At 43.5% G+C, this 27,958-nt stretch overlaps 2 protein-coding genes across 2 annotated transcripts; one reads left to right on the top strand and one right to left on the bottom strand.

Moving 5' to 3' along the window:
• Positions 1-238: 238 nt before the first annotated feature.
• LOC118788125 (E3 ubiquitin-protein ligase arih1-like) lies at positions 239-17,576 on the bottom strand. Its single transcript, XM_036544004.1, has 14 exons — positions 17,096-17,576; positions 11,900-11,967; positions 11,385-11,529; positions 9,964-10,056; positions 9,032-9,087; positions 8,121-8,187; positions 7,698-7,804; positions 7,396-7,438; positions 4,567-4,638; positions 4,263-4,393; positions 3,608-3,665; positions 2,812-3,072; positions 2,293-2,405; positions 239-1,966 (listed from the first exon to the last, which is right to left on the bottom strand). The coding sequence occupies exons 1-14, from the start codon at positions 17,378-17,380 to the stop codon at positions 1,882-1,884; spliced, it is 1,584 nt and encodes a 527-aa protein (XP_036399897.1). The 5' UTR covers positions 17,381-17,576; the 3' UTR covers positions 239-1,881.
• A 916-nt stretch (positions 17,577-18,492) lies between these two features.
• LOC118788107 (beta-hexosaminidase subunit alpha-like) lies at positions 18,493-26,495 on the top strand. Its single transcript, XM_036543977.1, has 14 exons — positions 18,493-18,898; positions 20,028-20,147; positions 20,523-20,588; positions 20,805-20,851; positions 21,623-21,733; positions 22,003-22,104; positions 22,539-22,671; positions 23,058-23,238; positions 23,542-23,628; positions 23,731-23,803; positions 24,627-24,801; positions 25,683-25,773; positions 25,889-25,996; positions 26,174-26,495. The coding sequence occupies exons 1-14, from the start codon at positions 18,598-18,600 to the stop codon at positions 26,235-26,237; spliced, it is 1,659 nt and encodes a 552-aa protein (XP_036399870.1). The 5' UTR covers positions 18,493-18,597; the 3' UTR covers positions 26,238-26,495.
• The last annotated feature ends 1,463 nt before the right edge of the window (positions 26,496-27,958 follow it).

Raw genomic sequence — 27,958 nt, 5'->3', positions numbered from 1 at the left:
GAAACTGAGAGAAATAGAAGTCATCTAGATGGTTCACACTTTGCTGAAAGGAGACGTCTCTTCAACGTTGCCAGCCGCACCAGCATTTTATGCAGGATGATGCCCCCCACCCCACTGCTGCTGCTGTCACACAGAGGGAGTGTCCTTTCTGAGGCAAGGGGGGGACATTGTAGACCTCACTGGTCCAGAGGACATGAACATGAGGAAGAGCGCGGAGAAGGTAATTGGCATGTCGTCGTTTTTTTTTTTGTACATTCCTGTGTAAACACGGCTCACATGTTAAATGCAAAAGCGCTACAGCATGTAGAACAGTCTTCCTATGCAAGGGGTACTTTTAAAAAAAACAAAACAAAAAACAAAGAAAGAGAAAAGTTGAAGCAACTGTCTGGTCTGACCCGACACTTTCAGTCCCAGCCCCAGACGCAAGCCCTCATTGTAGAGATTCAATCAGATCACTGTCAAATTTCCCAGCAAACTGAAAATGCAAAAAAAGGTGACAAAGAAACATGTTGTCGTTCCTACCTCCATAGCAGCTCCCCACTTTAAGTCTGAAGCGAAGCGATCTTCTGACCTTGTGTAATAGTGCTTTCAGTACATGCCATTTTACCCCCCCTATCCCCGAAGGTGCGTAAAAACCACGAGAAAAGGCTCAAAGCTTCATCTGCCAAGAACGTTTTCGTTGAGTGAATGTCACTCAGTTTGGCTCTCATGAAACAACTGTAGTGTCATTTTCAGATAGTATCTATATAAAAACTAAGCCGATGAAGGTAGAAAGACGCGGGGGAGGACGGGAGGCAAGGCGCACGGGAGAGCCGGTTAAATGGTTCAGCCGCCATCACGCCACAGCTCATTCTCAGCAAAATGCACCACGCTTTGCCCTTCGCCTATCACTGACACTTTGCAGGGTCACTTTTAAAATCCAGCTTTCACTTTAACACTCAGCCCAGCGTGAATGCCATCCTGTCTACACTTCAACTGACTCCTGTTTTTCAGATCAGTTTTTATCAGCAAAACATTTATGAGAAACTGTCTGCTGTATTTTATTTGACGGCGCTGGTACTCCAACAACAGAAAAGCACTACTCTTTCCTCTAGAGAGCATGAGGGTGGGAGGAGGTTGGGGGGGGTGGTGTTTATTTTATCCTGGGTTACCCCCAGTGTCTCACCCTCATGTACAATAAATTTCAACTTAAAAAAAGCAGGGAGAAATACTACACAGCAAATATACATCTGTCTGAATATTTTGTAAAGAATAAATATTTTAAACTTAAGAATTATGCAAACACGTGCCACGCTTGCCATTAGACTTCCATGCATATGCGTTATTTACACTTTGAAAAATACTGATTTCCTTTTTATAGGTTTTTTTTTTTGCTCCTTTTTTACCAAAAGATTTTGCCCCTTAATCAGCCAATCAACATTCAGCCAATCGACATTCACAGACCCAATCAGGGCTCTTATCACAGTCAGCTGACACGGGCAGGACACTGAAAGCCATGCTGAAAACAGTCCTTTTCTCCGCACGCGTGGAGATGGTAAATCAACTCAAAATAGAAACAAAAATCATACCCCAAAAAAGAAAAAGAAAAAAGAAACAACCATAAAGGAGGGAATTACAAGGAAGATGTTACAATACAAGCCAGGGGCAAGGGCGAGGCGGGGGGAGTTAATGGTGGAGAGGGAGGGGGGTCGTAGGTGTGTTTTTTTTTTTGTTTTTAAATTGTCATCTTGTCACACTCCACTCTGCTGCTAACAATACTGTTGTACAGTTAATATTATTAATATTCTATCTTTCTTTTCAGTATAATTGAGAGGAAACCAGAGGGGGTGGGGAGGGTAGGGAACAGATGCAGCGGTTAAAGCAGAGGCCAGCGTCACGCGGTCAGTCCTCGATGTACTCCCACAGGTCCTTCTCATAGCCTTCGTGCACATGTTGGAGCAGCACCCTCCGCCGGCTCTCACAGTATCTGCAGACAGGAGAGGGGACGCTTGTCAACACGCAGCACGGCTCGGCCTGGCAGACACCCCTCAGTGTCGAATGCATCAGCATCATCTCAAATACACACACCCACTTTATGTTTGCCATAACAAGGTATGAATTAACTTGCATCAAAAATAATTATACAACTAAAGAAACTTTGGTTCTGCTAGAAATAAGATCATTCAACAGTGACTGTATCACTTGTGGAAGGATTTAAGCAAGAGCAGCAAAAGAGTAAACAAAGGGTTTACTCAGCCCCCTGTCGAAAAACATCACTCAACTCTGGGAGACAGTAAGACAGCTCTCACTGACCTGTATTTATCCTGCACTTTCTGTTTGATATCCTGCAGGGAGTCCTGGGAAATGTCTCGCTCCAGATATCCTGACAGCACCTCGGTGGCATTCTCCAGGTCTGCCTGATTGTTCTGAACACAAGAGAGAGAGAGAGGCTCATTGGGCTGTGCTCAACCACCCAGCTTACACACCAGCGAGAGCACTGCAAAGACCTCATACACCGGCTACAGCATGGCAAAGGCGTCATTCACCAGCTATAGAATGGCAGAGACCTCATACACCAGCTACATCACGACAAAGATCTAGCACCATACCAGCTAAAGCATCAGATCAGCTTCCATAGTTTAAAGAGTACCTGGAACTCCTCACCCCACCCGCCTGTACTAAAGATAATAAATGAGGTCTCTAGAAATGTACACATGTATTAAGAATGTTAAAAGGCACAATGCTGTCAGGGAAAACTCCTTAAAACCAGAGCTGCTTTACCACAGAACAGAGGCCCTCCCTCACACTGACACCCTCCCCGCTCAGCCTCACCTCGAAGATAATGGACTGATTATTCTTCTTGAGGTAGAAAGCGAAGACGTAGGTGAACATGAGGGTGGAGCGGCACTGGCAGAGCACGTCCACCGCCTTCTTCAGGAACTGCACCTCGATCCAGGACATGTTGTGCTGCTGCATCTCCTCCATCTTCTGCTTGACCTGGGCGTAGAGCTTGTGCTCGAAGCGCAGGCTCTGCATGTGGTTCATGTAGCGGTTGCAGTAGAAGAGGTACCTCTGCAGGGCGGCGCGGGAGCGCTGCAACACACGTGCCTGCCGTTCAGTCACAGCAGCCTCACACCTGCACGCCCGCATGCAAACACCCCTCCCGCCTCCATACAAAAGCTTATCACGGCAAGGTATCGCATCCACGCATCCGTTAGGTACTTACAGCCCAGTGTAGCTCAAACGCTGCTGTACTGTTTTAAAACTATCACTCTTGGTTTCAACCTCATTGTGAAACAGAACCCTTCTCAGTATCAGGCTTCAATGCAGCAGTAGCCCTTTACAGAGTTTTCCCCTTCAGTTGTATTATGTCTGATTGTTTACTTTGAGCCCAGGTATCCTCTCCAGGCCTTTGAAGTAGCCCTGGGGGCAAACCTCTGCTCTCAGTAATTTGCGTCATTGTTTCAGTGCCATTCTTATCACATTATACATGTCACCATTTCCTCACTGCTAAGTCAGAGAACACTCTGTTGCTGCTCTTTAATACACTGTGAGCACGTGTTCATTGGCCTGTTTGGTGAACGGCACACACAGCTTCAGGGTTCACCTGCAGCGCTGCAATAATTACCTCCTGTGCATCTCTCGCCGCCTTTGCATCATCTTCATTGTAGCGATTGCAGTTGTACCTGCAAGACACGGCCATTATGGTAACAATGTAAAATAATTATGTCAAGTGAAACCGACATGTGCCGCCACTTGCGGGTTCTTATTAACCAATGAAAAAGCTGTGTTGGTTCACATGACTGGGGTCACTAGGTCACTGGCAGAGCATGATGATCCATCCATTCTGGGATTCATATATCTGCTTTATTCTTTCAGCGTTCAGGTGTCATAAATAATGTAAACAAATAAAAAGGCCGTCCTACTGCCAATTCTCTCCAATTCAATTCACTCTCAAAGGGAACACAAAAGTTTACTGCATAATGTTTTTCCTCAGAGCAAAAAAAAGGTCAAAAAAGGGAAAATAAAACTCAAATTTAAGACATTGTCAGTTTAGCATTCTTCATCCTCTGGAGCCATTTTCCTTTGCCTGCTGGAGGGGGCGTTCCTCACCCAGCACTGAGCAGCTCCCATTACACCTGATCTGTGGTTACTACCCGTTTGTGCCGAGTTGCATCATCCTGTGCTTCCCCTACATGAGTCAGTGGAGTAAACATGGACTGAGCGGATCAGACCAGACTTCAGGAGCCGGCTTCAGCCAGCTGCGGCTGCAGTCAACGTACCAGGCCGAGCCGTGAGGTTCCCAGGGACCCAGGCAAACCCAGCAGAACTCTGCTTTGCAGTTCTGGTTCCGGCACACCATGTGATTGCAGCCCCCGTCCTTTTCTATGGTCACGTGACATTTGGGACACTCCTGAGAGGGAGAGAGTGTGTGAGAGGGAGAGAGAGAGAGTGTGTGTGAGTGTGAGAGAGCGAGAGAGAGAGAGAGAGGGGGGGGGGGAGAGAGAGAGAGAGAGAGAGAGAGCCCTCTGGCCTCCACATGCATGTGGAATGTTCAGGTAAATGCATCTCAAGAGTGCAACACACCTTTGTGTTCGCAGCAATCCAGTTAGACGTTTCGCTGTCATCGTCACATTTTTTAATCCACTTCCTCAACCACTGCAAAACAAAAAAGCAGGGAAATTTAATGCAATATAATGCAAAGTACAGTCACTCTCGCCGCCCCAACAGACAGAAAGCAGTATCCTGTGGCACAATGCTTAAGCACACATAGGCTGGACAGACAGGAGGAGGGAAGAGATTAAAGGGTGCAGAATTATTAATATAGTCAAAGGCAGTTAGCGATGGGGAAAACACTGCAGCAAAAACAGTACTCTGCAGCTGAGGGTAATATGAGAAGAATTATTGTACATCAACTTGTTATGACACTGCAGTGGCTATGAAACATTTCCTGTCCTGTGGGAAACACAACCACTGCCCAGACAGAAGAGGTCATCAGTCAGAAAGTTCTCTGCTTTCTTCGAAGCTCAGTAATGCTTAGACACGTCAAAAAGAAGTCTTTAAGAACATCTGTCAAAGGCTGTTTGTCAAAATTAAAGCCAGGGAAAATGTTAGTGTAAGGTTAGACCCATCATCCATTGACGAATCTGCCTTGGTCAGTTCTCAGTTTTTCTGAACAAAAATGGGGAACTGCACTGAAATATTAATCACTTTTGGCTTTCGAGTATACAGTCGATTCACTGGCTCATCCATCTAGTTTTTTCATATATTCAACAGTAATACTTGTGCAAAAGTTCAAATGAAACATATCTGCTCATTGTTGATGACCCTAGGAGGAGTACAATCCTAAAAACTCTGAAGACACTGAGTCAATACACAGTTAGGTCGCTAGTGTACCCATTCACAGCAGAGCAACATAAAGCCAGCTTAAACTGCAAAGAATCAATGCCAACTCCGCTACGTGGCTTTTACAATGTGAAAAAGCTCACAAAGGAAGTTGCTGTAGAGAGATTCCGGGCGGGCCGACTGAGTGCCTACACTGAGGGTAAGTGCTGACTGCACCGAGGCAGACATCAGGGCACTTTCCGAGGAGACACACTGAGGACCAAGCGCATCCTTTGCGGTCACCGTGACAACCTCAGAATAAACAGGGCAGGTCTCTGGGGAGCTGGCTTAGTAGCGAGCGGGGCAGCAGTCTTGTTCTCAATTCAGTCAGAAACGCACTCGTTCATCCATGAATGACCCTCAGCTTGCCTTCAGCCGAAAAAAAAAAAAAAAACAAAAACAAACCCAACTGCAGCCACCGTCTCCAGAGCCCTGCATGCGAGCTCGGTCACTTGATTGTACAGTTCCACAGGTTAGGATCCCGCGGCTCGGCTTTCATCCCTTACAGAACGCCAATTCCGTTACGTTTTATTAATCCTGGCTTCTGATATTTACATCTGAAGAACACATTATGCAACGCATTTTGATAAGTCTGGTGTGAAGGAAAAAAAGCTGTGCTTTTCAACAATAAAATGAACTCGCTGAGTGCGGATTAAACAAGCGAGAAGCTGGAAGTGTAAAGTTTGTTCAGCAGCCTGTGACAGTCTGCTGAGATCTGGCCACTTCCTGTGACTCTGGGAATAATTCATAACCTTCATGAAAAGCAGCCAAGGCGCAACACTGCAAGCTGTAATGGAGATGAAGACAGCGCAGTCGGATTTGTGCGAAAAATTAAATGAAATATAATCAGAACAGCTCTGCATATTTGCTTCAGTTTGGCATCATGAGGCTCAGTTATTTTTGCATTTAGGTGAGATAAAAGCATTTTTATTTAAATGTGCAAGGCTCTGTGCACATAACGTTACTTGCTGAAGGCACAATACACCAAATCAAAGTGTGTTCTCCTTGCATGAATTAGATTTTATAATGGAAAGAGCTGTGTTCATCAAGATACATAAGGAGAGAGACAATGTAGTATTGCTACAACAATGTGATGTGGGAGGTTCAACAGAAGCTACAGTGGTCATCAAAGCAAGGACTTTATTGTAAGGCTACTTAACAAGCACTGCATTTCCACCCACACAGGAATAAATGTTACCACTGACAGTATAGACACTTATATTGATGTCATTTAAATGACAATTAAATCAAAGACCCCAAGAAGGCAGCACCCAAAGGACACTTTAATGTGCCGCTTTACAGGCTAATATTGCATCATAAAAGCCACCCCATAGCTGCAACCCACACTGACAGTCTAGGAGGGCGAGACACACACGTGCCCTTCTCTGAAACACGTGGGGTCCGCCGTTGCTTCTGCACACACAGCAGTCTCCAGGCCAAGCACGCACAGGTAGGAGCTGAAGGAGGCCACATCACACACAGCTTTTTGCAGGCAAACCTTGGTGCCTGACTGAACACTGGAAGTTGATGATGAGCTACAGGACGGACAAGCCCCCGGCCGAATTATATCCCCCATTTCCCCAGCGGAACGAAGCGAATTATGTCCCACTGCTGCTGGCTGCTGGTCAATGCTGCCTAATGACACAGCTGGGCTCAAACCCTTATCACTTCCTTTATCCTTGGAGTTTCTACTTCACAAAGATATTCTCAGTGATAATGTCTCCAACCTTCTTAACTGTTTATAGGTTAAAAACAGAGTGGAAAAACCATGAACACCCATAAATATGTCCATCATGTAAAGTGTGAGAATGCCAGATGTGCTGCATAAATCCCTCATGGGTAAAATCTGACGGTGTGCAATGAGCAACAGGTCATCAAAAGGGATGGCCATTTATGTATACCACTTATACTACTGTACTCGCACAAAAATAAATATGTATTCAATGACAGGATTCAGATTACAATGTACTAAGAACATACACATGTATCATTCTGCACTGGTTACCAGCATTCACTGAGCTCTTAGCATACCTTGCACTTGACAGGATCATGCCAATTCTCTCCACAGTTGAAGCTGCAATGGAAGGGAAAAGGTCAACTGACGCTCCAGGGAACAAAAGGATGGTCACATTCAATGTTGGAAGTTTAGCTGTTGAACATTTTGCATCCATGTTGAATATTGTCTAAGGCTTATTGGCAGGCTGAATACAGTACAAGGCTTTTACTGGCATGCTTCTTGCACCTCTTAACAGACGGAACGTGTGACAAAGTGGATGTGCTTTGCTTCTGCGTGCAGCGCTGCCGGCAGCTTCCTGTCTCAGGAAGGATCTTACCAAAACTGCCGGCCACACTTGCACCTCACTGGCTTGGCGTCCGGGTACTGCACTTTCACCACATGGTGGCAGTCTGGAGCAGGACACCATTTCAACAGTCGATTGCACTGGAACACAAAAGGATACACTGTGACTCTCAAGACATGGCACATATGTTCTAGGGCTAACTGCACACAAACTGAAAACAGCTACTATAACTCATCACAGACCCTCCCAAACTTCTGAGAACAGTGGGGATTCATTTACAAAGTGAGCAGTAATACAACAGGGTAATGATTTTTTTAAAAGCCACCTGACTCTTCACACTAACACAGTACTTTAAAGGTAGCACCACATAGATACTTCATCTGTGCCTTTTCTGTTTGTTCATTTTCTAAGCAGACTTTCACTGTAAATGCCATGAATAAAAAAAGAAAGCCTTACCTGTACAAAACTATTGGTTATTAAGTGTTGGTACTTCAACTTCACTTTTGAATCTGTTATCAGCCGCCTGCAAAGAGAACCGTTAAAAGTTAAAAGCTGTCAGAAGGAATACTAAGTTTCACTGCACTCAGTCTCATAATACAATACAATAAGCTATCTTTTGATTAAGTCATTTTTAAAACTACCATCACAGTTCTTTTCAACCAGGCAGGAAAAGTAACCAGCCTGACAGTTTGCATGAAAGTTAATCCAGCCCTGCAAAGTGGATCGAGTCCTGAGTGTTAGCGTGCCCATCACTATTGCCCTAGTGATGCCCAAAGCTGTATGAAGTAGTAAGCACTGCCAACTTCAACAAAAAGAATGTCTGTGGAAATGAACAGAGTATAAGGACATAGCCCATGCCTTAAAGGAAGAATGTACAGTACACATAGCTTGCATGAAAGTACTGCAACCATTTTAATGTTTAATGAAGGCTAACGCCACTCAGAAATATTCAAATCGAATGCCTTCATGCATGTGCTAGTGAACTTTAGCTTGTGCTGTTGAGGGGATGAGTCTGCCTTAGACTGGGCATGCATAAGCACTTAAATACAGCAAGCCCATTCCTGAGACTGGCAGCAGGATTACTGGTCTGTAGGTAAAAACATTATATCTGTGGTGCTCTGGGCCCAAAAGCCCAACAAGGGTTTAAGATTCCCTATGTTAAAGCAAAAATGTAAGCCTACTGATTTGTTCCCCTAAAGAGTAAACTAAATTGTGTCAACATTTATTCATTTAAAAAACATTCTCATCTTTCTCTCTCTATCACACACACACGCACACATACCTAGCACTGGCACGTCTGTTTGGCAATATTGTACAATTAATCCATACCTTTCTCAGAGAACGTAACAGAAAACTAATATACTTACATGACCGTGTTGTCATCCACCAGGATGTCACAGCTGTGAGCAGGACAGGAAATGGTCTGAGAAAGAGGGCGAGAAAAAGCTCAACTCAGAACAGGTCAGCCTCTCAGACACGAAATGTGCATTAGCTTTTTGTTTGAGAAGCAGCTACAAATTGAAAAATGTTTCCATTGAGCCATCAGTGGGACATGGTCCTCAAAAGCTCACCCCAAATTAAAGCCCAATAGGAGTGGGTGTTCACTACAGCAAAAGTGCACATACAGACTCTGACTGGTAATGGAGCTGCCTGGAAAATGGAAAAAAAGCCTGCTTTTCCTGAGTTTTCTGGATTGCGAGGCACATCGCTTGTACTTGAAACACCATCCACTGACCACTGAACACACCACACTGGGAGAAACAGCTACAGAGGAAAGTGACCAAATGTTTACAAGCAAGCCACTCCAGCCCAATGCTGGAGTGTGTTGTGGTTTGGTAAGAACTGTTGGACCAATGTGCTAGTGCTTCAGATTCTCCATGCTGTGTCCCTGTGATGAACTGTATCAACAGCAGGTGTTGATGGTTAACATAATGCATCATCTTCAAGAATCTAAGAATAAAAGCTGCACTTTGTAGAAGTGACCAGCAGCTGCTTGTTCTAGTAACCAGTGAGGGCTTCTTTTTTTCTGCCTCCTATAGTTAATGTTGGTTCCCAAGAAATCTTTTCTCCAGTTAAAACCAAGTGAAGCCAAAACACTTCTCCCTGACCATATCATGAAGCTTTCCCAAGTACATGAGCAATTTTAGTCAATTTGGGGCACAAAGACAACACTGCTTCAAAGACATATTTAATAAAGGAGCTAAATGTCATCCCTTTAATGCCATGGCAACTGAATTCAGGGCATAACTGTGTAACGTCTCTGCTCTTTCAATGAATCCAGCATTCCGCATGTCTGTACCTGTCCCATTCCTTCCTCGATGATTTTGGTTGTTAGGTAATCACCCCAGCACTGCATGCAGAACTTGTGTCCACACTCCAGTCCAGTGAAGTACTACAGGAAAGAAAGAGAGACCATATCAATGCAGTCAGTCATATGATCATGTAGCAGAATTTGTTTGGTTATCTGTTTGCTCTGGAGGTACCAATGAGCTCACAGGATGAAGCACCTCAGCAGAACTCATCCAGTGTGCATCAGGGCTAAGACTCTTACTCATCTTGTGCTGGCCACAATTTCAGCGTATTGTTTCTGAAGAGTCATTCCTTCTCAGAATCTGTCTACAGATGATGAATAAATGTATATTTCTAGCAAAATAACCAGGGAAAGACATACTCTACAATACAAGCCTGCCAAGTAAAACTAAGATATGCCTCATTTGTGCCTCTTTCTACCTCTGCTGAAAATGTTAAAGACACTGACAGACTGGGGCTGTGATCTGCTGCAAGAGGCACACAGCACAAAGGCACATTGTTTGGTCTTATAATCAGTGCAGCTCAGAGGACAGTGTTAATGTATAAGCCAGACTGCCCGTTTCCTGGCTGCTGATGAACATGTAAGAGGAGTACCAGTAATCTTGCGATCTATTTTATAATACAAAAAACTCTGCTCAAATGTTTAGAATAATTATGTCACACTGGCTCCTCTGAGACCAGCTCATTTAGGAGATCGTTTCCTGAATGAGTTTTATGCAGATAAGAAATTTACGCAGATAAGCAGAGAAGTTAAAACAGGAAGGCACAAAAACAACCTTAAAACATCTTGTTTGAAGAAGGGAATGAATTATTGCAGCTCCTGGCAGTCCTAACCTCAGATTGTGGAAATAACAGCAAAAATAACTTCAGCTGGTAATGCATCAACCACCCCAATAAAACAGCACACACAGGCTTATTCACACAAAATGCGTGTTGAAATATGCAGTACCTGTGCTGCAGTTAATGTTCCTTTCCAGACAGGAGTTTGAAAGCAGGCAGTCGCCGAGGTCTGCTGCCGTGCATGCTAATGCAGGGGTCCTGTCCAACGATTGGCTGCCTGGCAAAAACTCTTCCTAATGGCCTGTGCTGTGAAGCAGCTCTGCATCTCTCTCTCTCTCAGATGTCACATGAGTGCCATATACAGCCACTCACTCCTAGTCTGCTCACCCACACAATCATGTGTTCCCTAACCTCCACATTCTGGGCTCAGTCTTTCCTGAGTGTCAGTCTGATGTCACGTTCTTTGACAGTTCCAAATGGGCTTTGGCGTTTAGTATGGCGGAAGTGTTCACATGGTATGATGAAACGGCTGCGAGCGCCATGGACTCGGAGCCAAGAGGAGAAAATGAAGAAAGAAAAAAAACAAAAAGGCTGAGAAAACTCACAGCAACAGAGCGGAAAGGTACTGACCGAATTGGGGTAGTTCAGGTAGCAGATCTGACAGTGCATATCTTGCGCCGAAGATCTCGTGTTCATCAGGCGCGTCCGAGACTTCTTACTGGGGTTTATGACGTGACACTCTGAGAACAGCTTGTCCAAGTTCCCATCAAAGTACCTGCAGAAGGCACCACATATTCATAGACGATCTTTGGGAAATTTTCTAAATTCATTTTAAATGAGTGAATACTGTATTGAATAGAGATAAATGTAACCATGTCAACATTAATAGTAAGCATTAACAGAAATCACCTCTGAGAACAAAACATTCCAGGAACATGTTACATATGATATTAAACATTATTGGTAACCACAATGTCAAACCACGACACCAAATTTATGTAAAAGTACCATCAATTCAATAACCAGAGAAAAATAGACAATATACTGAAAGGACATAAGATGTTTAAAAAAAATATCTGGAAATAGTGTGCAAACCTACAGAAACACAGACAAAACATGCTCAGATGAGCTACAAAAGCACTTGCCTCTCCATAAGCTTCTCTTTGTCCCAGTTGAAGTGGCTGAGAAGTATTCTCGTTATCGTGGCAGGGTTCTGGAAAGGAAGAATATTAATTATGATTCACTTAACTATTAAACTCAGAAACAGATGCTTTAAATTCACTGAAATGACAATCTCTTTGGCACAAACAAACTGCATACCTATAAACCTGCAATTCACTGTGGCAAAATCGCTTGTAAAATTAACATGAAATTATCTGGGGGGGAAAAGGGTGCCAACTTGTCACAATCTTGGCATCGAGAAACTGCACACCTTTCACAACACAGACAAGTTTCAAAACCCAGGGCAGCATTTCACCCTCTGGGGGATCGGAACAGCGTGATGTCCATGAGGAGATCAAAGGCCATCATACACCACCTGCTAGTGTCACGCAATCTGGGGATTTGTTACCAGCGTATCTACAGAAGTGGATTAAATGACAGTATACCACTAGAGAGCAAAGTCACAAGAGTCATATCCCTCCAAGACTCTTCCTCCCTCTGGCACCGTCAGATCCTCCAGGTTCATTAACGCATGTCTCAAAACATAAGGCAGACAGCTACCGTTACAGTAAACAGCTTACCTGACTCACGCATTTTCATCCACAACAACTTCCGATCACACATTTCAGGGGGGATATTTAATAAATCGCTAGATGAAAACCAGATTGACTCAGTGCAATGGTGCTCAGGTGGACATGCAAAAAGCGACAGTGTTTTGCACCTGGACATGTTCCAGCTGGAGAATCTGGCAAAAGGTGTCCTTGAACCCTTGCTTTGTCTTTTGGAAAACTGTGCTCCATGAAAGAGACAAGATCAGCACAAATGTATTCATCTTACTCACTGAGCTAAACGGTCACGCAGTCTTTACAGTCTACAAAAAAACACCCCCTCTGACAGCATGTGGAACGGGACATCTAAAGTTACTAGAGATCACAAGCTAGAAGTAGCATCACCACAATGACATCAGCAACTTTTCTGTTCTCCACTTTACATGGCTCGCCTGAACGATCACGTCAACAGCTGCAGCTTATAGCTGGCTCAGACAAGAACAGACCCTTCTTAGAATTAAATACATTTTGAGCATAATCTACCTGTTCAGGAGAGGCTAGTTTAAGCCTCAACAAACAGAAAGCTCTCTAAGCAGGACAGGAAGTGGGAGGACCACAAGCCAAAACAGAACACCAGTGGCCTAACATCTTTGACAAGCTGATATGAGTAATCTACTCCTGAATCGTTATGGTACACACATTGGCAATACATGTTTCCTGACCAAATCAGATTTTGACCAGGGACATAATCCTGTTATGAAAGCCAAACATGCCCCAGTTTAAAAACTGAGGGAAAGGAAATCTCTATGATATTAAATGGCAAATGAGTACAAACAGCAAGACTGGCCTCTCAGTCTCTATAAAGCTTATCTTTGAAGCCCTAAGAGCACCTGGAATACAACAGCATAACATGCAGTGGACAGGATCGTCTTCATTACCACACATTACAGCGTAGGGTTTTACGTTGCTGAACACAACGGCAGAAATACAGCATCAATTAAAGCTCAATTTTAGTTACATGTGACACTGATTTTTAAGAGAACTTTTTAACTATGTGCTTCCCTGATGAGAGTCTGGTGAACATTTCAGAGGATTCATTTTTCATCTTTTCCATGTTTAATTAAAAGTAGGCCTAAAGGAAACAGAAGCTAATTATCCTGTAAAGATTTGCTGGTGGGCATCTTTCTGTGCCAGTGACTTCAGTCCTTCAAAGGACTGTCATTACAACATATTCTATATGACTATATGTTCTGTGCCGAACACTTCAGATCAATAAGACCGTGTATGTGTGTCTGTATGTGTTATGTATAGACAGATACAAGCGCACACATGTACATAGCCTAGTGAAACAGAACACAAAAGAGACAAAGCAGAAGAACCAGGGTGGCATGTCTTTGTGGTGATGTCACAGCAAACCACATAAAGACATGGGAGATAAAGGCAATGCTATTTTTAGACCGTAAATCTGGCAACCTGCAAAAAATGGATTTTTTTCTAAAATGCAATGACCAAATGATATTGGGGGGGGGTGATGGCTGAAATGCAAAAGATCTCATTTAAGGTCACAAAATGAGATGAGGCAGGGAAAAAAAAGTGCATTTCTGAAAAGATGAAAAACTGTATGGGCTAAATGGTAATTACTTTTCTGGATGGGAAACGAAAAAAGGTGATGGGAAATTCTCCTCAGGACACAGGACTGGAACCTAACATAAATAAGTGTCACTATAGTGCAGCGTGTATGAGCAAGTGCTGAGTAATCCAACAGCTGCTGCAGTCTAGCATCTCCAGGCAGGCATTACTGAGGAAGCAGTCATAAATAGGCCACTGTAACACACATACCCTTTTACAGTTTGCAACAAAAAGGTGTGAATGCTATAGCTACAAGTAACCATTTTATAAGCAGAATCAATCTGCTCACTTCAATCTAAATACCTCTCACAGATCTTCAGACCCTACTGTTATTAACATTTAGCACACATTTATTAAGTGTGTTTTCAAAACTTCCCAACTCACTGCACCTGCTTCCCACTTACATAGAAAATGCTTAACATTTTCCAGTAATGCAGTAGAGTTTTCACTGAAGTAATATATGTTGTGAGAAAAAAAAGCAATGTCTCTTTGAGGAGGCAAACCTGCTAGCTTCTGGCCAAGAGATCACCATCCAGACAGTTCCTCCAACACCTTTTCCACCTATGGTCATCACCATAACAACACACTCACTGTGTCTCAGTAAGCTGTTAGAGGATGGAGCTCCACTTACACTCACTGTCACATATCACAGGCATTTGAAACTTGTAAGCATGGTAAATCTCCTGCATTCAAATGTGAGATTTCAAACCAATTCACATGACTACCAAGATATCAAGCTAAATATACATAACCCATTATCTAAACTTGGTGGCCATCAAAATTTTTGCTAATACTAATTATATTGTTTATGTATATAAAAAACACTAACATGAATATTTAAACATATTGGAAAATTTAGGGCTAAATGAGCTATCCAGATAATTTAGGGATCAGTGAAACCACAAAATTTGGTCCCTGCTTTAGGGTGACATGCAGCAGCTGCCCAAAGTAAACCCTCCATCACTGGTACACAGTGTCAGACACATCCTCCCACTTATGCTGGCACCTGCCCCTCCAGCTACACAGGATCATTGTACGAGCTTATGTCTGTAGCATTCCTCTAAAAGAATATCATACACAGAGTGGTTGCAGGTTCAACTCCCATATTAACGACTACATAAGTATGCTATGGAAGTTGACAAACAGGCTATAAAACTAGTGTCTGTTGTAAATAAAGGAGAAGTTTTGCTGTAAGGTATGGTTATGGTTTGGTACCTTTTACAGGTATAACACAGTAAATCCCAGACCTCTGGTGGGGATCAGCTGTGCTGCTGGCCTGTGTAGTAAGCGCAGAGCATGGATGTCTTCCAAACGCTCCCAAGCTTCTCACAACACTGATGGAAGTGAGATCAATACACTCTGAAAATACCCTGCTGCTGCAGGTTACATAACAACTACACAGCTCAGCAAGTTGGGGTTTACACACAAAGAGCTCCGGTTATAACTGTGTTTGGAGGGCAGTTAACAAAAGGGATATACAAAGCATCAACGCAGAGGGGATGTGTGAGGGCAGGACATTTTAAATGTGTGTACAGCCAAGTGTACATAACCCAAAATGTCCGGATTGTTAACACCGAGTTCATCCATTGCATTAAAGCACAATGATTTAGAATCAACTAGCTGCACAGTCTTTCCCCAAAGATGATGTGGATGTGTATAGACATTCTTGTCATCTTAACTTCCTGCCGAATTTGGCTTACATATAACGAAAAGGCAGCAAAACACTAAGCCACGTGACATAAAAAGTAGAAAGCGTAATTGCTTCAAGGGACATTCCCTTTACAACACAGAACGTCAGCAAATACGAATCTGATGGCGACACGGCAAATATTTGTTAGGCAAGTTAGATAGCTGGCAATAACTACTCAAAACATTAAAAATCAAGTTTGTTTCTTCATTTTAACAAACTGACAACATATCATAGGGACACGTAGTTGGTTACACAGGTCAACAGACGTCACAGAAGCACTGTAACGTTATCTTATAGTTAAAATTAGCTAAGAGGATGTGTAACCGCTGTCGTTGACTGCATGTTTCAAACAGAAATAATACTATGTTCTGAAGTACGTTACTATGTTCAGCACTTAACTAGCTATGTTCTGTGTGGGTTTAACGTTGAACAGGTGATTTTCCTTGCCAGCAAGCTGATGAAACGCGTTGCAAGCTACCTAGCCAAGCAAGACTCCTTTTCTGAAACTGGAAAGAGTGATTTCGGTGAAATTTTAATCGTGTTTAGTTCGCGAGCTTTTGAGCGTTACATTACTTGTCAGCTACTAACATCAGAAAGCTATTTCGACACAACGAACGGCTGCCGAATCAACTGCTGTTCAATCGAGTGCTTATGAGTCGATTAGTTTCGTCATGGTGTTTGTCGGGCCTTGCAAATAATAAACCGATCATTTCGCAGGTGTGTCTCCTTAGAGTTACGAACTTCCACCAAGTGAGTTAACTAGCTAGCTGGCTAAGCTAGCTCTTCAGGGAACAACGTTTCGTGAAGAACAGAACCCCTTGATAGCTTACTCGCTTAGCTAATAAACTCAATACTCTGAAAATAAAGACAGACTACACAACTAACTAACGCCAACTTTCCAACAAATAAAGAGCAGTTAGCACTAACTAACGATCCCTCGAAACTACCACCCAGCACCGCCCTTAGCTAAGTTAGCCAGCCAGCTAACAATTATGTATAACTTAGGTTCCTCGCCAGGTAAAGTTAGCTAAATACACTGCAATTACGCCGTTTTATTGCCAGACAGCTAGCTAACGTTAGCTAGCTAACTAGGGACAACACAATGACTAGCTAGCTACTACTCCCCAATTTAAGCTTCCCAGTTTAAGTTGCTAACGTTTAGCTAACCACAATCTACCCCTCGCCTTGAGCCGACGCCACATAGCTAGCCAGCCAGCTAACTACTGCGTTAGCTACGTTCTGCGATCTGCGGCCTAAAACTTTCCCCACATCCCCGGTCTTTCCTGTGGCCGGCTTGCCTCAAAACACCTCACCTGGATGACCTCGTTGACCTCCCTGATACACTCCACCATATGCTGGAGGATTTGTTCGGCAGTGAGCACTTCGAAGCGGTAGTCCTCTTCATCCTGGCCAGGCCCTAGGCTGCTGCTCCCCGTCTCCGCGCACTCGTCTCGCTCGCCACCGGCCACTACAGGATCGACCAGCTCCACCTCCCCGAGCTCCAGGGTGTCGTCTTCAGGCTCCTCTTCGGCGCTGTCTTCGCTGCATTCCTCTTCCTCGTCGTCGAATTCATAATTGTAACCCTCGTCCGAGTCCATTACTAGGTTAATATCTGATCGCGACGAGAAAGAGTACGAACGCGAGACGCCCGCGTGCCGAAAACGCCAGGACAAAACGGAAAAAAACCCAAAACAAAATATTTGACTTCAAATTTTCAGTTGCAGAGAAAATAACAACACAAGTGCTGCCGCTACTGGGCCAACAAAGGGACGCGGCGTAATGAACCGACGGCGACCTTACGTCACGCGGCTAAGCGGAAAAAAACTGGAGCAATTTAAATAAAGTCGGTTAAAACAACAAAGTTTGTGTCATGCGCAATTTTTTTTTGACAAGTTCGGTGAATGATAGCTGCCATGTTGAGTGTGGAATACAGACAGGAAAATGTCGATTTCACCGCTTCAGCTATTCAAGTATCGTTGTGATCTGCATGATTATGGCTTGCTTTATTTTGTGACTGTACAGTATGAATTAGTTTTATTATTAGTTCATGTATGAATTCACAGGTTAGGAAGTACTGGCAAAATTACCATTTATTTCACGTGTGCCTGTTATAAGGTCATCATGATAAATGAGGTAACCTATACTATTATTATCATTATTATTATGATAGACCCTTAGTCATATCTTCAAAATCTTATTATGGTTTGCCCTGCTGGTTGATTAGCCCACTATTGCTTCATTGACTCAGTCACTAAAGAATAATACCGAAGAAGCAGATACAAACAAAATATCCAACGATTGATCTATTTTATAATAGACAAATAGACTACTGGTATATCTCGCTCTCACAAATTTGAGTAGTCATTATTAGATGTTTGGAAGTTCTCTCTCGTTAATACAGTATATCTGACCACTGTGAATGGGGATCACCCCCAGCGCCTCGGTTAATTACCCCTGATGCTAGCTAACTAGTCTACCGCTATAAAACAATAAGAATGACCAGTGATTTTAGGCGATGCCGTTACCCAGGCCGTTTCCTGACTGGGTACCACCACTGTGGTCATCTTGGTCAGTGGTCTGAGCGAACGAAAACATAAAGCCAAAGCTGTACTTCATATGTATACATACGGTCACGTGTTACATTTTGTTTGAAGTCTGTGCATCATATGACTTGGAACCTGTCGATTCCAGCAACAAACACAGTCGAGCTGCGGGACTAAGCGTGCTGCCAGTAGCATTTCATTCATCCTCAACCGATTTAGCATCGTCACGACCACTTTGACGCAATCTTTTATTCTTTTTCTTTAAAAAAAAGATGAACGCTCGCTTTGAAATGATCGCATCCACCAGTTACATGATAAAAGAGTCATTGATTCATGTTTTTCTGTGGCTTTCGTTCGTGTATTTGATTACACTTCCCGGGCTGCCTGTTACTGAAGGAGTATGGCCAATGCCGCAGACTATTAGTCAATTTGACGAGCGGTACTCAATAAATCCTCAGGAGTTCACTTTTCGGTATGCAAAGAATTCGGTAGCCCAGCCGGGATGCTCGGTGCTTGACACGGCGTTCAGAAGGTACTTCTCATTCATGTTTCCTGGTTACACCGCTGGGAAAGGTAAGGCAAACTGCAAACGGGAAATGTTCGGCCAATGTGATCATTATTAAATTGTTAACCCCCCATCCCATACCTTCCTAAACGCTGTTCACTGGTCTCTTGGCAATCCAATACAAGTCCTCATTAACATGTTTATAGGTTCAGATCTTACAAAGTTAAATTTTAATACCTCGTAACCAAAACAAAATTGAGAATGGATATTGTTGCTGTTGCTTTATGCTTTTTTAATGAATTGCCTTCCTGAGGAAATTTGTCTCGCGGCATCACATGCAAAAATGACCTACAGTATCTGTACCAAGTGCAATGAACAAACCTGAACTATAACATAAAAAGACATCATACTTGTGTGTGCCTGCTCGTGGCCTCAAACAACGTGGCTGCAATGTCATACAAATATATATATATTCCCTTTAATATATATATATTTTATTTTTTTTGTAATTTTGTTCGAAAAATGCAATTCCTCTTAACGTTCTCTTGTTCTGTCCATTATTCTGAAGGCACAGATAAAAAGGCTTTTGTGCGAGGGTTGAAAAGAGTGCATTGTAACACTGTACGCTGAACTTGACAATAAGGTGACGCCAGGGTGCTTTGTGATGGACTGACAACAAGATCATGCGTTAAAACGCGGTGAAAGTAGTACGTGTAAGTGTTTTCAGCTTGCTCGTGATATTGTTTGCCGTTTGGACATGGGTTTTAGCGTCAATTACAGAGCTGGGCAACTCATCACTGATAAAGCTTCAGACTGAAAAATGCTAAGACAGGCTTTTTGGAGGATAACAGTGCTTCAAGATGATCATGAAAGCAAACACTAGCTTTTCTCACAGAATAGATACAGTGGCACAAGAGCAATTTAACTTTACGTCCTTCAGAAGCACAGAGTGCCTAACAAAGATCTAGGACAGTAACGTGAGAGTAAGTACTTCCGGTTTCACTTGTGTAATGGGGATATGAGGTACAGTGTAGGATATACTTTGTGGGAATCAAGAGGTAAGCAGTGCTGGAAGACTATTCGGCTACTGATAGGAGCTTCCTTGTGCAAGCCTGCAACCTGAAAGAGAACAAAGAATTCATCATAAAGGTGCCAATCAAAGGCAGCTCATTACAGCCAGTTCTTGTTGTTTTACAGATAGTGGAACTGACAACCCAGGCAGGCACTCTTGGCCTGATGAGGATCTTTTCTCAGTGGTGGTGCGGGTGCGAGAGGGCGGGTGTGAGGGATACCCCCACGCAGATTCCAGAGAGAACTGTAAGCCAAATCCATTCCCAACGCTTCTGTGAAATTCTGTGAAAAATCACACTTGAAAGCATCGCAGATCAGGCAGAATACTGAAAGCATTTGGAACGCTCATACTATGACTAATTACCATGGTTCACTGGTGTCTGTCACATTTTTCTCAGTCTATCCACACCTTGAATCAGTGGACTGCCCTGTTGAGATGTCAATGGCTATTTCCATCTCAGACACTAAGGTCCTCTCCCAAGGACTGAGGTGCAAAACAGTACCCCTGTGACCATACTAACGTCGAGACCCTGACTGAGTTTAGCTCCCAGGTAGCAGGTAGAGAGGAAGACGCCTTGAGGACAGTTCTGGAATGTAATGTATGTTTCTGCTGTGCCACAGACAACCTGAGTGTATCTGCGTATCGTGGGGTACTGACAGCTGAGACGGTATGGGGAGCTTTGAGAGGTACTGCTTCCTTTCCTTTAAACAACACATGTGGATGCCAGTCCAAACCTGGGTCCTCCATAAAGATGCCAGCCAGTGATTAGCACACCTTAGGTTACTGGCATGGCCTAGTTACACAATATTTTTTCCGATGCTGTAACTTTGTTCATACTGAACATGACATCTGAAACATCCTCTTTAATTTTGTACTTGTTTCATTTTAAATTTGTATTTTAGGTTTGGAGTCATTCAGTCAGCTTGTTTACCAAGATGACCATAATACTGTAAGTAACGTGAATGAAATAACTGCTTGATGTTATCACAAGGCTACATTAAAGGATCATGTTTTCATGTGTGTCAGTAGAGTGGGATTACCTGAAGGAAGCCCTCTTGTTATTTTTCATACACCCATGGCATTACATAAGCATTCCCTTTGGAGGACATGAAAGAGGCTTTTGATCGCTAAAGCGGAGCAATCAGACACCCTGGATCATCTTAGGGGGGTAGGGGATGATATCTGGCCATAGCTGCTAAGATAGACTTTTTTTAATTAGTTTAAAGTTGTTCTAGGTCAGTCAGGGGTCAGGCCCTGCTTTGACTGACCTACTGTTTTGTGTTTACCTTCTGGACTGAGGATTAGTGTCAGAAGCTGGTCATATCAGGTGTTCATCTTTTGAGGATCAAACACACCACTAACCCACTTTAGGCCATACGTGAGCTGACTGATGAGTTGACTGTCATTTTGAATATTAATTGCTACCTTTTTCACCTTTAATTGTTTTGTTTTTTCATCCTTATCAGTGTTAACAAGGATATGAGAAAAAATGTAGTTATTACTATAACCATAATGTGCATTTGCAGTAAATAAGCATAAGTGTGTTCCTCTATCCAGTGTAGTCATCTGGATTATTGTTGTTGTGATACCGATTTGCATCATACCTGAGTCCAGGGGGATGTTTCTGTTCTGAAAAATATGTAATGTCTCAAAATGAGAAATTCATTTTCTGATTATATCTGGTAGTGTATCATCTGACAGTTTCCTTTTGTCATTTCAGTTCTACGTCAACAAGACTGAGATCTGGGACTTCCCCCGATTCCAGCATAGAGGAGTTCTGCTGGACACCTCCAGACACTTTTTACCTGTGAAAACCATCCTGAAGACCCTGGTAATACATTCCACATTCTGTTACAAGCAGACAAACAGGGAGAGAGTGTGAGGGGGATAACATAGCTTGATAAATTGCAATAAATGCTGTTTTACTGCTGTCGTAGAAAGAAGCAATGGATGCTTTGTAGAACAGAGAGATGTTTGGATTCTGGAAGCAAACTGATGGGCATTTGGAATATAGCTGAAAAGAAATCAAATTTAAATATAGTTTATAGTGCTTTTCTTGCATATCTTCCTGTCTAATTAAACTGCTCATTTTGTTTTCAGGAAGCCATGTCTTACAGCAAATTCAACGTGTTTCATTGGCACATTGTGGACGACCCCTCCTTCCCCTTCCAGAGCCTATATTTTCCTGATCTCAGCAACAAGGTAGGGTCAGCATGGGTTCACTGAGGGCTAAGGCCAGTGAACAGCTCAGCTGATGGTCTACTCCCAACAACATAGTCTCTGAAAGATGGAGAACTCACTTGTGGTCTCCAGATACAGCAGCCTACCTGAACGAGTCTCTGTGCTATCACTGTCTATCATATTCGCCCTTTTGGGAGCATGTTTATTACATTTTTCCTGAGTTTCATGCCCAGCAGTGTAGCATAGTGGTAAGGAGCAGAGCTTGTAACCGAAAGGTTGCTGGTTCAGTTCCCCGCTGAGGCACTGCTATTGTACCCTTGGGCAAGGTACTTAACCCACAATTGCCTAAGTAAATATCCAGCTGTATAAATGTCAAAAACTGTAATCTGTGTAAGTTGCTCTGCTTAAGAGAGTATGCTAAATGACAATAATGTAATGTATATGTAATGGGTTAGGGCGCGTTCCACCCCAGGACCCACGTGTACACCCGGACTGACGTGAGGCAGGTGATCTCACATGCCCGGCTGCATGGAATCAGGGTCTTGCCAGAGTTTGACTCACCTGGCCATACCCAGTCCTGGGGAAAAGGTATGGCGTGCTCCCAGATTGAGAACAGGGGCCAAGGCTGTGTCCCACACCACAAATGTGTGTCTTATTGGCAATGTAGGGTTTATGCCACTGGGCCGGTAACCAGAATGGTGCAGTTTAAGTTCCCAGTTGGGACACTTTTGAGATTATATACCTTTGAGCAAGGTATGTAACCTCAGTTTTTTCAACACAGATCCAGTTGTGAAAATAGACAAAAATAGACAGTATGTTAAAATGTACGCCACACTAACTCACTGCACAATAAGACTGGATTTTACAAGATCAGTTCCCCCCCAACTTTGTACATTGTGTCACCCAGCCTTCACAACGTGCAGTTGCAAGACATTGTGTGCTCTGTGTTTTGCGTGACTGCCCCCACCCCAAAGGCTACCCCAATCTGCTGACCCCTTGTTACCATGGCGGCAGCCCCGATGGAAGGTTCGGTCCGGTCAATGCCGCTGCCGGCTACAGCTACAAGTTTATGGCCCGCTTGTTTAAGGAGGTCAGAGATGTCTTCCCTGATCGCTACGTTCACCTTGGAGGAGATGAGGTGGACTCCACCTGCTGGTATGAAACCTTGTCTCTCCTCTGTGTGTGAACGCAGGGCTGAAGCCTTCATTAAATCCTGCAGTTTATCTCCATTGCTTCAACATGACAAAAGCTCTGATGATGAGTGCAACACATTTAAACAAAACAGTCACTCAGTCCTGTTTAAGCAAATGATTAATTTGCTAAACTAGCTCATTAAGCCAATTACCCAGAGCATTTGTGAAATTTTGCACGCCTCTCTAAGTGTGAAATGAGCCTTTGGCAAGCATTGTGTGAACACAGTGAATTCGGCGCCATGTGTGTTTGTGCTGCCCCCTGCAGGAAGTCCAATCCTGACGTCAGGGTGTTCATGTCCAAGATGGGATTTGGGAGCGACTTTACTAAACTGGAGTCATTCTACATGGAAAAGTGAGTAAAAAACATACACACAAGCACACATAAATGTGTCAGCCACACAGACGCACACACACAGACACAGGATTCTAACCTAAAAGATGCTGATTCTTCCAGCATCGTGAACATGACTGCCGCTCTGAACAAGACGGCCATCGTCTGGCAGGATGTCTTTGACTACCAGGAGAGAGTGAGTATACTGTACTTGATAACCTCAAGGGTATGAGTGTACTGTACATGACTACATACAGTAGAGCAAGTATACTGTGAATGACTACCTTGAGAGAGTGAATACATTGTACCCAACTACCCCAACTACCAAGAGAGAGTGAGCACACCGTACCTGACTGCCACTGGGGGGTGAGAATGTTACACTGGAGAGACTGAGCATACTGTGTCTTGGCTTCCACAAGAAACGGAATGTACTGTGCTCAACAGCCTCAACCATGTATACTGTATGTAGCAGAACTCAATGTGCATGTAGATGTTATGGATGTTGTCACCCCCCAGGGTCAAGATAATAGCCTGATTTGTCCCATGTATGAGGCTTTGGGTCATCTGAGCAGAAAACCAGTCATATCTCTTTTCAGGGGCTGTGCTGTATAATTGTTAGGGTCCTTAGAATGATGACCCCTCTAACTATATGCATACACTGTATGAAAGGATATGCCTGGATTTAATCAATATCTGTCCAGACTTTTAATACACAATTGATGGAAAGTGGGTTTTTTTTCACAAACACAGATCAGCAATAAACTAAATTATTTAAAAAATGTGTTTGTATTGAACAACTAATACTTGTTCTTAATCATAAGTAAAAATTAAGGGCAAAGGTTGCCTATATCCAGGCCATAGTTAAATCTGCTCTGTAGTCATGGATAATTTCATGACTCATCACTGTTGGGTGCAGGGTGGCTGTGGAGAGGAGAACGAGGGATATTTACCTCTGTGTGTTTCAGCCAATGAGAAATGACTGTGTGTTTCAGCCAATGACAGATGACTGTGCTTTTCAGCCCAGAACTCTGTCAGTGGTGGAGGTGTGGAAGGGGGGCTGCTACCTGTGTGAGGTTCGCAAGGTGACCCGGGCAGGTATACGGGCCATACTGGCCTCGCCCTGGTACCTGGACCAGCCCGGGCCCACCCATGACTGGTCCCGTTACTACAATGTCCGACCACTTGCCTTTACCGGTCAGAACCTGTGTGTGCTGCGTGATAGAGAGGAGAGCTTTCGGAAAGATCTGGATTTTCTTAATTTGTGCAGATGATGATAAACCACAATATATTGAAACTACACTGATTTGGTTAAGGATTAGTTTGATTGTATGTCATAAATAGGTTCATTTTTTACGTGTGTGAACATTTTAACCCAGTGAAGAATTTCTGGAGCAGTGTAAGAAAAGCTGGGGCACAGAACTTGAAAAGTGGTTCTCTGAAGTTTACTTTGTTCTGGGAATAAACAGCAGTTCTAGCTGTTTTTTTTTAGCTGTAGATGAATAATATGCCCTAAGCCATTCTGGATCAGATATTCTTCACTCTCAGCTCTTTTAGTAAAAAAACATGCCTGTGCTGTGTCCAGTTTGCAGTAAAAAAACAGAAGGGGCCATGTCAAAGGGAATTTTGTCCATGCTTTTTCTCAAAATGTCCAAACTCAGAACCATGGGCAATTGGTGAAATCATGCCCAAATCATCCTCCTCTTATTCAGCTGTATTTAAAGACAGTATTTTTTTAGTTGTGCAATGGCCCTTCAACATGCTTTATCAAAGGATATCACATTGCTGGCTTTGATTTGCTGTGTTTTTTGTGGCTTGTGTGTTGCATGTCTTTTTTAATCCACTAGATGGCAGCAAGAACTGTGACAAAAGACTCCCCCTCTGCAACTGGACAGCATCAGCTTAACTGACCTCCCACATTATCAGAGTAATGGTTCATCTGTAAAAATAACAATCAAGAATAGATTACAGTAGAAAAATAAGGTCATGCTGTTAGATGGACAAAAAGACATGCTGAAGATGGCATCAACATTCAGAAAATAGTGCTCATTTGTGCGTGTGTGTATGCACTCTTCCAGGCTCTGAGCAGCAGAAACAGCTGGTGATTGGTGGAGAGGTCTGTTTATGGGGGGAGTATGTGGATGCTGCCAACCTCTCGCCTCTGCTCTGGTAAGAGAGCAAGACACAGCAGGAGTGTCCACTCAGCCAGGCCCAGAGTAAACACTGCTCAACCACACCTACTCAGCCACACACCTAGAGTAAGTCTTGTTGTGATTGTTTACAGGCCGAGGGCGAGTGCGATAGCTGAGAGGCTCTGGAGTGATGAGGAGCAGACCTCCAGTGTGACCAGAGCCTTCCCCCGCCTGGCAGAGTTTCGCTGCAGGCTGCTGAGGTACTGCCAGTCCCCTGTATGAGAGAGGATTCTGGGAGATTATTGACACTGTGTTATGATATCTACATCATTGTGCGTCTCTTCCAATCTCTTTTTATCTCACTTCCTCACCCCCGATTTCTCTTTCTCTTCCTCTTCCTCTCTCTCTCTCTCTCCGCTTTGTGTACCCTCTCTCAGGCGTGGGGTTCGGGCAGGGCCTTTGGCAGTAGGCCACTGTCGGGAGGAGTACCAGGATGTGTGACAGTGATGTGAAAAGAGATGAGGACACAGAGATGCAGGATACCGGCAGACTGACCCTATTTACAAAGCACACTCTGATTTGATAAGGCTTTTCGGGGTGGGTTTTTATTCTGTGCATTCAGGGGCTTGATTGACACTCTCTGCCTCTGATGTGTGTTAAGTGCTCCGGATCATAATGGCTGCAGTGCCGCGCCCACACAGGTTTGGATGAGGTTCTCCCTCTGGAAGGGAGATCCCTGGACAAACGGTATTGTGTTAAGGCAGGGGTTTAATCATTAAAGTGTTTTTATTTTAAGCATCCTGTGGCCATGTCTTCCTGCCAGGTGATAAGCTGGTGTAAAACTCTCTATTTACAAGAACAGGATGTAGGCTACTCCCTGGACTCTCTCTTTCAGTGCGTGGTGAATGTAATATCTTTGTCACATTCTGCACAGATTGCTCAGGTTAGTCTCATGATACCTTTCAGTTAAGGTGAATGTGATAAGCAGCATTTAAACCTTTATATCTTTTTTTGCACACATCATGTTAACGGGAATTCACAACACTCCCAGCGCACTACCACACACACACAAACACAGACACTCACACACAGTATGACTCCACAACTCCAAGCATAACTCACTTTCCACTTGTTTGTGTAGTCTTTTTATAGAGTATGTTGTATTGCACTTGTGTAAGGCACTTGTGTTCACTGTGTTCACTCAACCATGTTTTTAATAATTATCACAGCGCCGTGTAAGGGGTTGCCACATGCTCAGATGTGTCCAGTCGTGTCCTTTACGTACTTTGCTCTCAGCCTTTGTAAGTCGCTATGGATAAGAGCAACTGTCAAAATGTAATGTAAGATAATGTAAATGTAATTCCCCACCCCATAATAAGTTCACCTGTTCCGTGCACAAGGGTAAGATGTTTTCAAGTCTCCTTAACACTTCACCTATTTAGTGACATGAGCTTGCATGCCTGTGGTATTTCCTTGGGGTATTGATTTGATCATTTGCATGTTATGGGGCTGCATTTACTTGAGACCTTGCCAGACGTACAAACATTTGTGGCTGAAGGGAGCAGCCTGAGAAACCGCAGTTTCTCTCTCACTCACATATTCATTAAACTGAGTGATCGGTTCCCTTAAAGCGGTGACAGCACCTTTGTGTCACCACTACATGGCAAAAAGGCACTACAAAAGTGACCCACTCAAGTAGTTGGTCCCAGAAGAAAGCCTGTTCAGTTGTGTTGGCCCCAGAAGAAAGCCTGTTCAGTTGTGTTGGCCCCGGAAGAAAGCCTGTTCAGTTGTGTTGGCCCCAGAAGAAAGCCTGTTCAGTTGTCATCATAACAGACTTGGTGCACGCATTCATACACGTGCAAGCTGGTGTAGTTAGCATAGCTTAGCAGCAATCCCCGCCTACCACATGCGCATACACATGCGTGCACACGTATACAATCACACAGGTATGAAAATACACTATGACACATCATAAAAGGTTAAGCCCACTCTTTGACAACAGTTGGCATTCAAAGAGATTATATCTAAAGCGGCTTAGCTTGAAGACTAGGAAACAATGCGTTCAGACCTTATGCTCAAGGACACCACATTCCCCATGAAGACTGACAGGCAAAATGGACAGCCAGCATAGAGATGGTTTCAACGACTTTACAAAACAGAGTTTGACAAACTTTGTACAATATATCTATGGACAAATATTGAGACAGTGGTTTATGAAAAAG

Source organism: Megalops cyprinoides, chromosome 13, assembly GCF_013368585.1.
Source record: "Megalops cyprinoides isolate fMegCyp1 chromosome 13, fMegCyp1.pri, whole genome shotgun sequence".
NCBI classification, from domain to species: Eukaryota; Metazoa; Chordata; class Actinopteri; order Elopiformes; family Megalopidae; genus Megalops; species Megalops cyprinoides.
The sequence above is the reverse complement of the archived record's forward strand: the minus strand, read 5'-3'. Positions and strand labels throughout refer to the sequence as shown.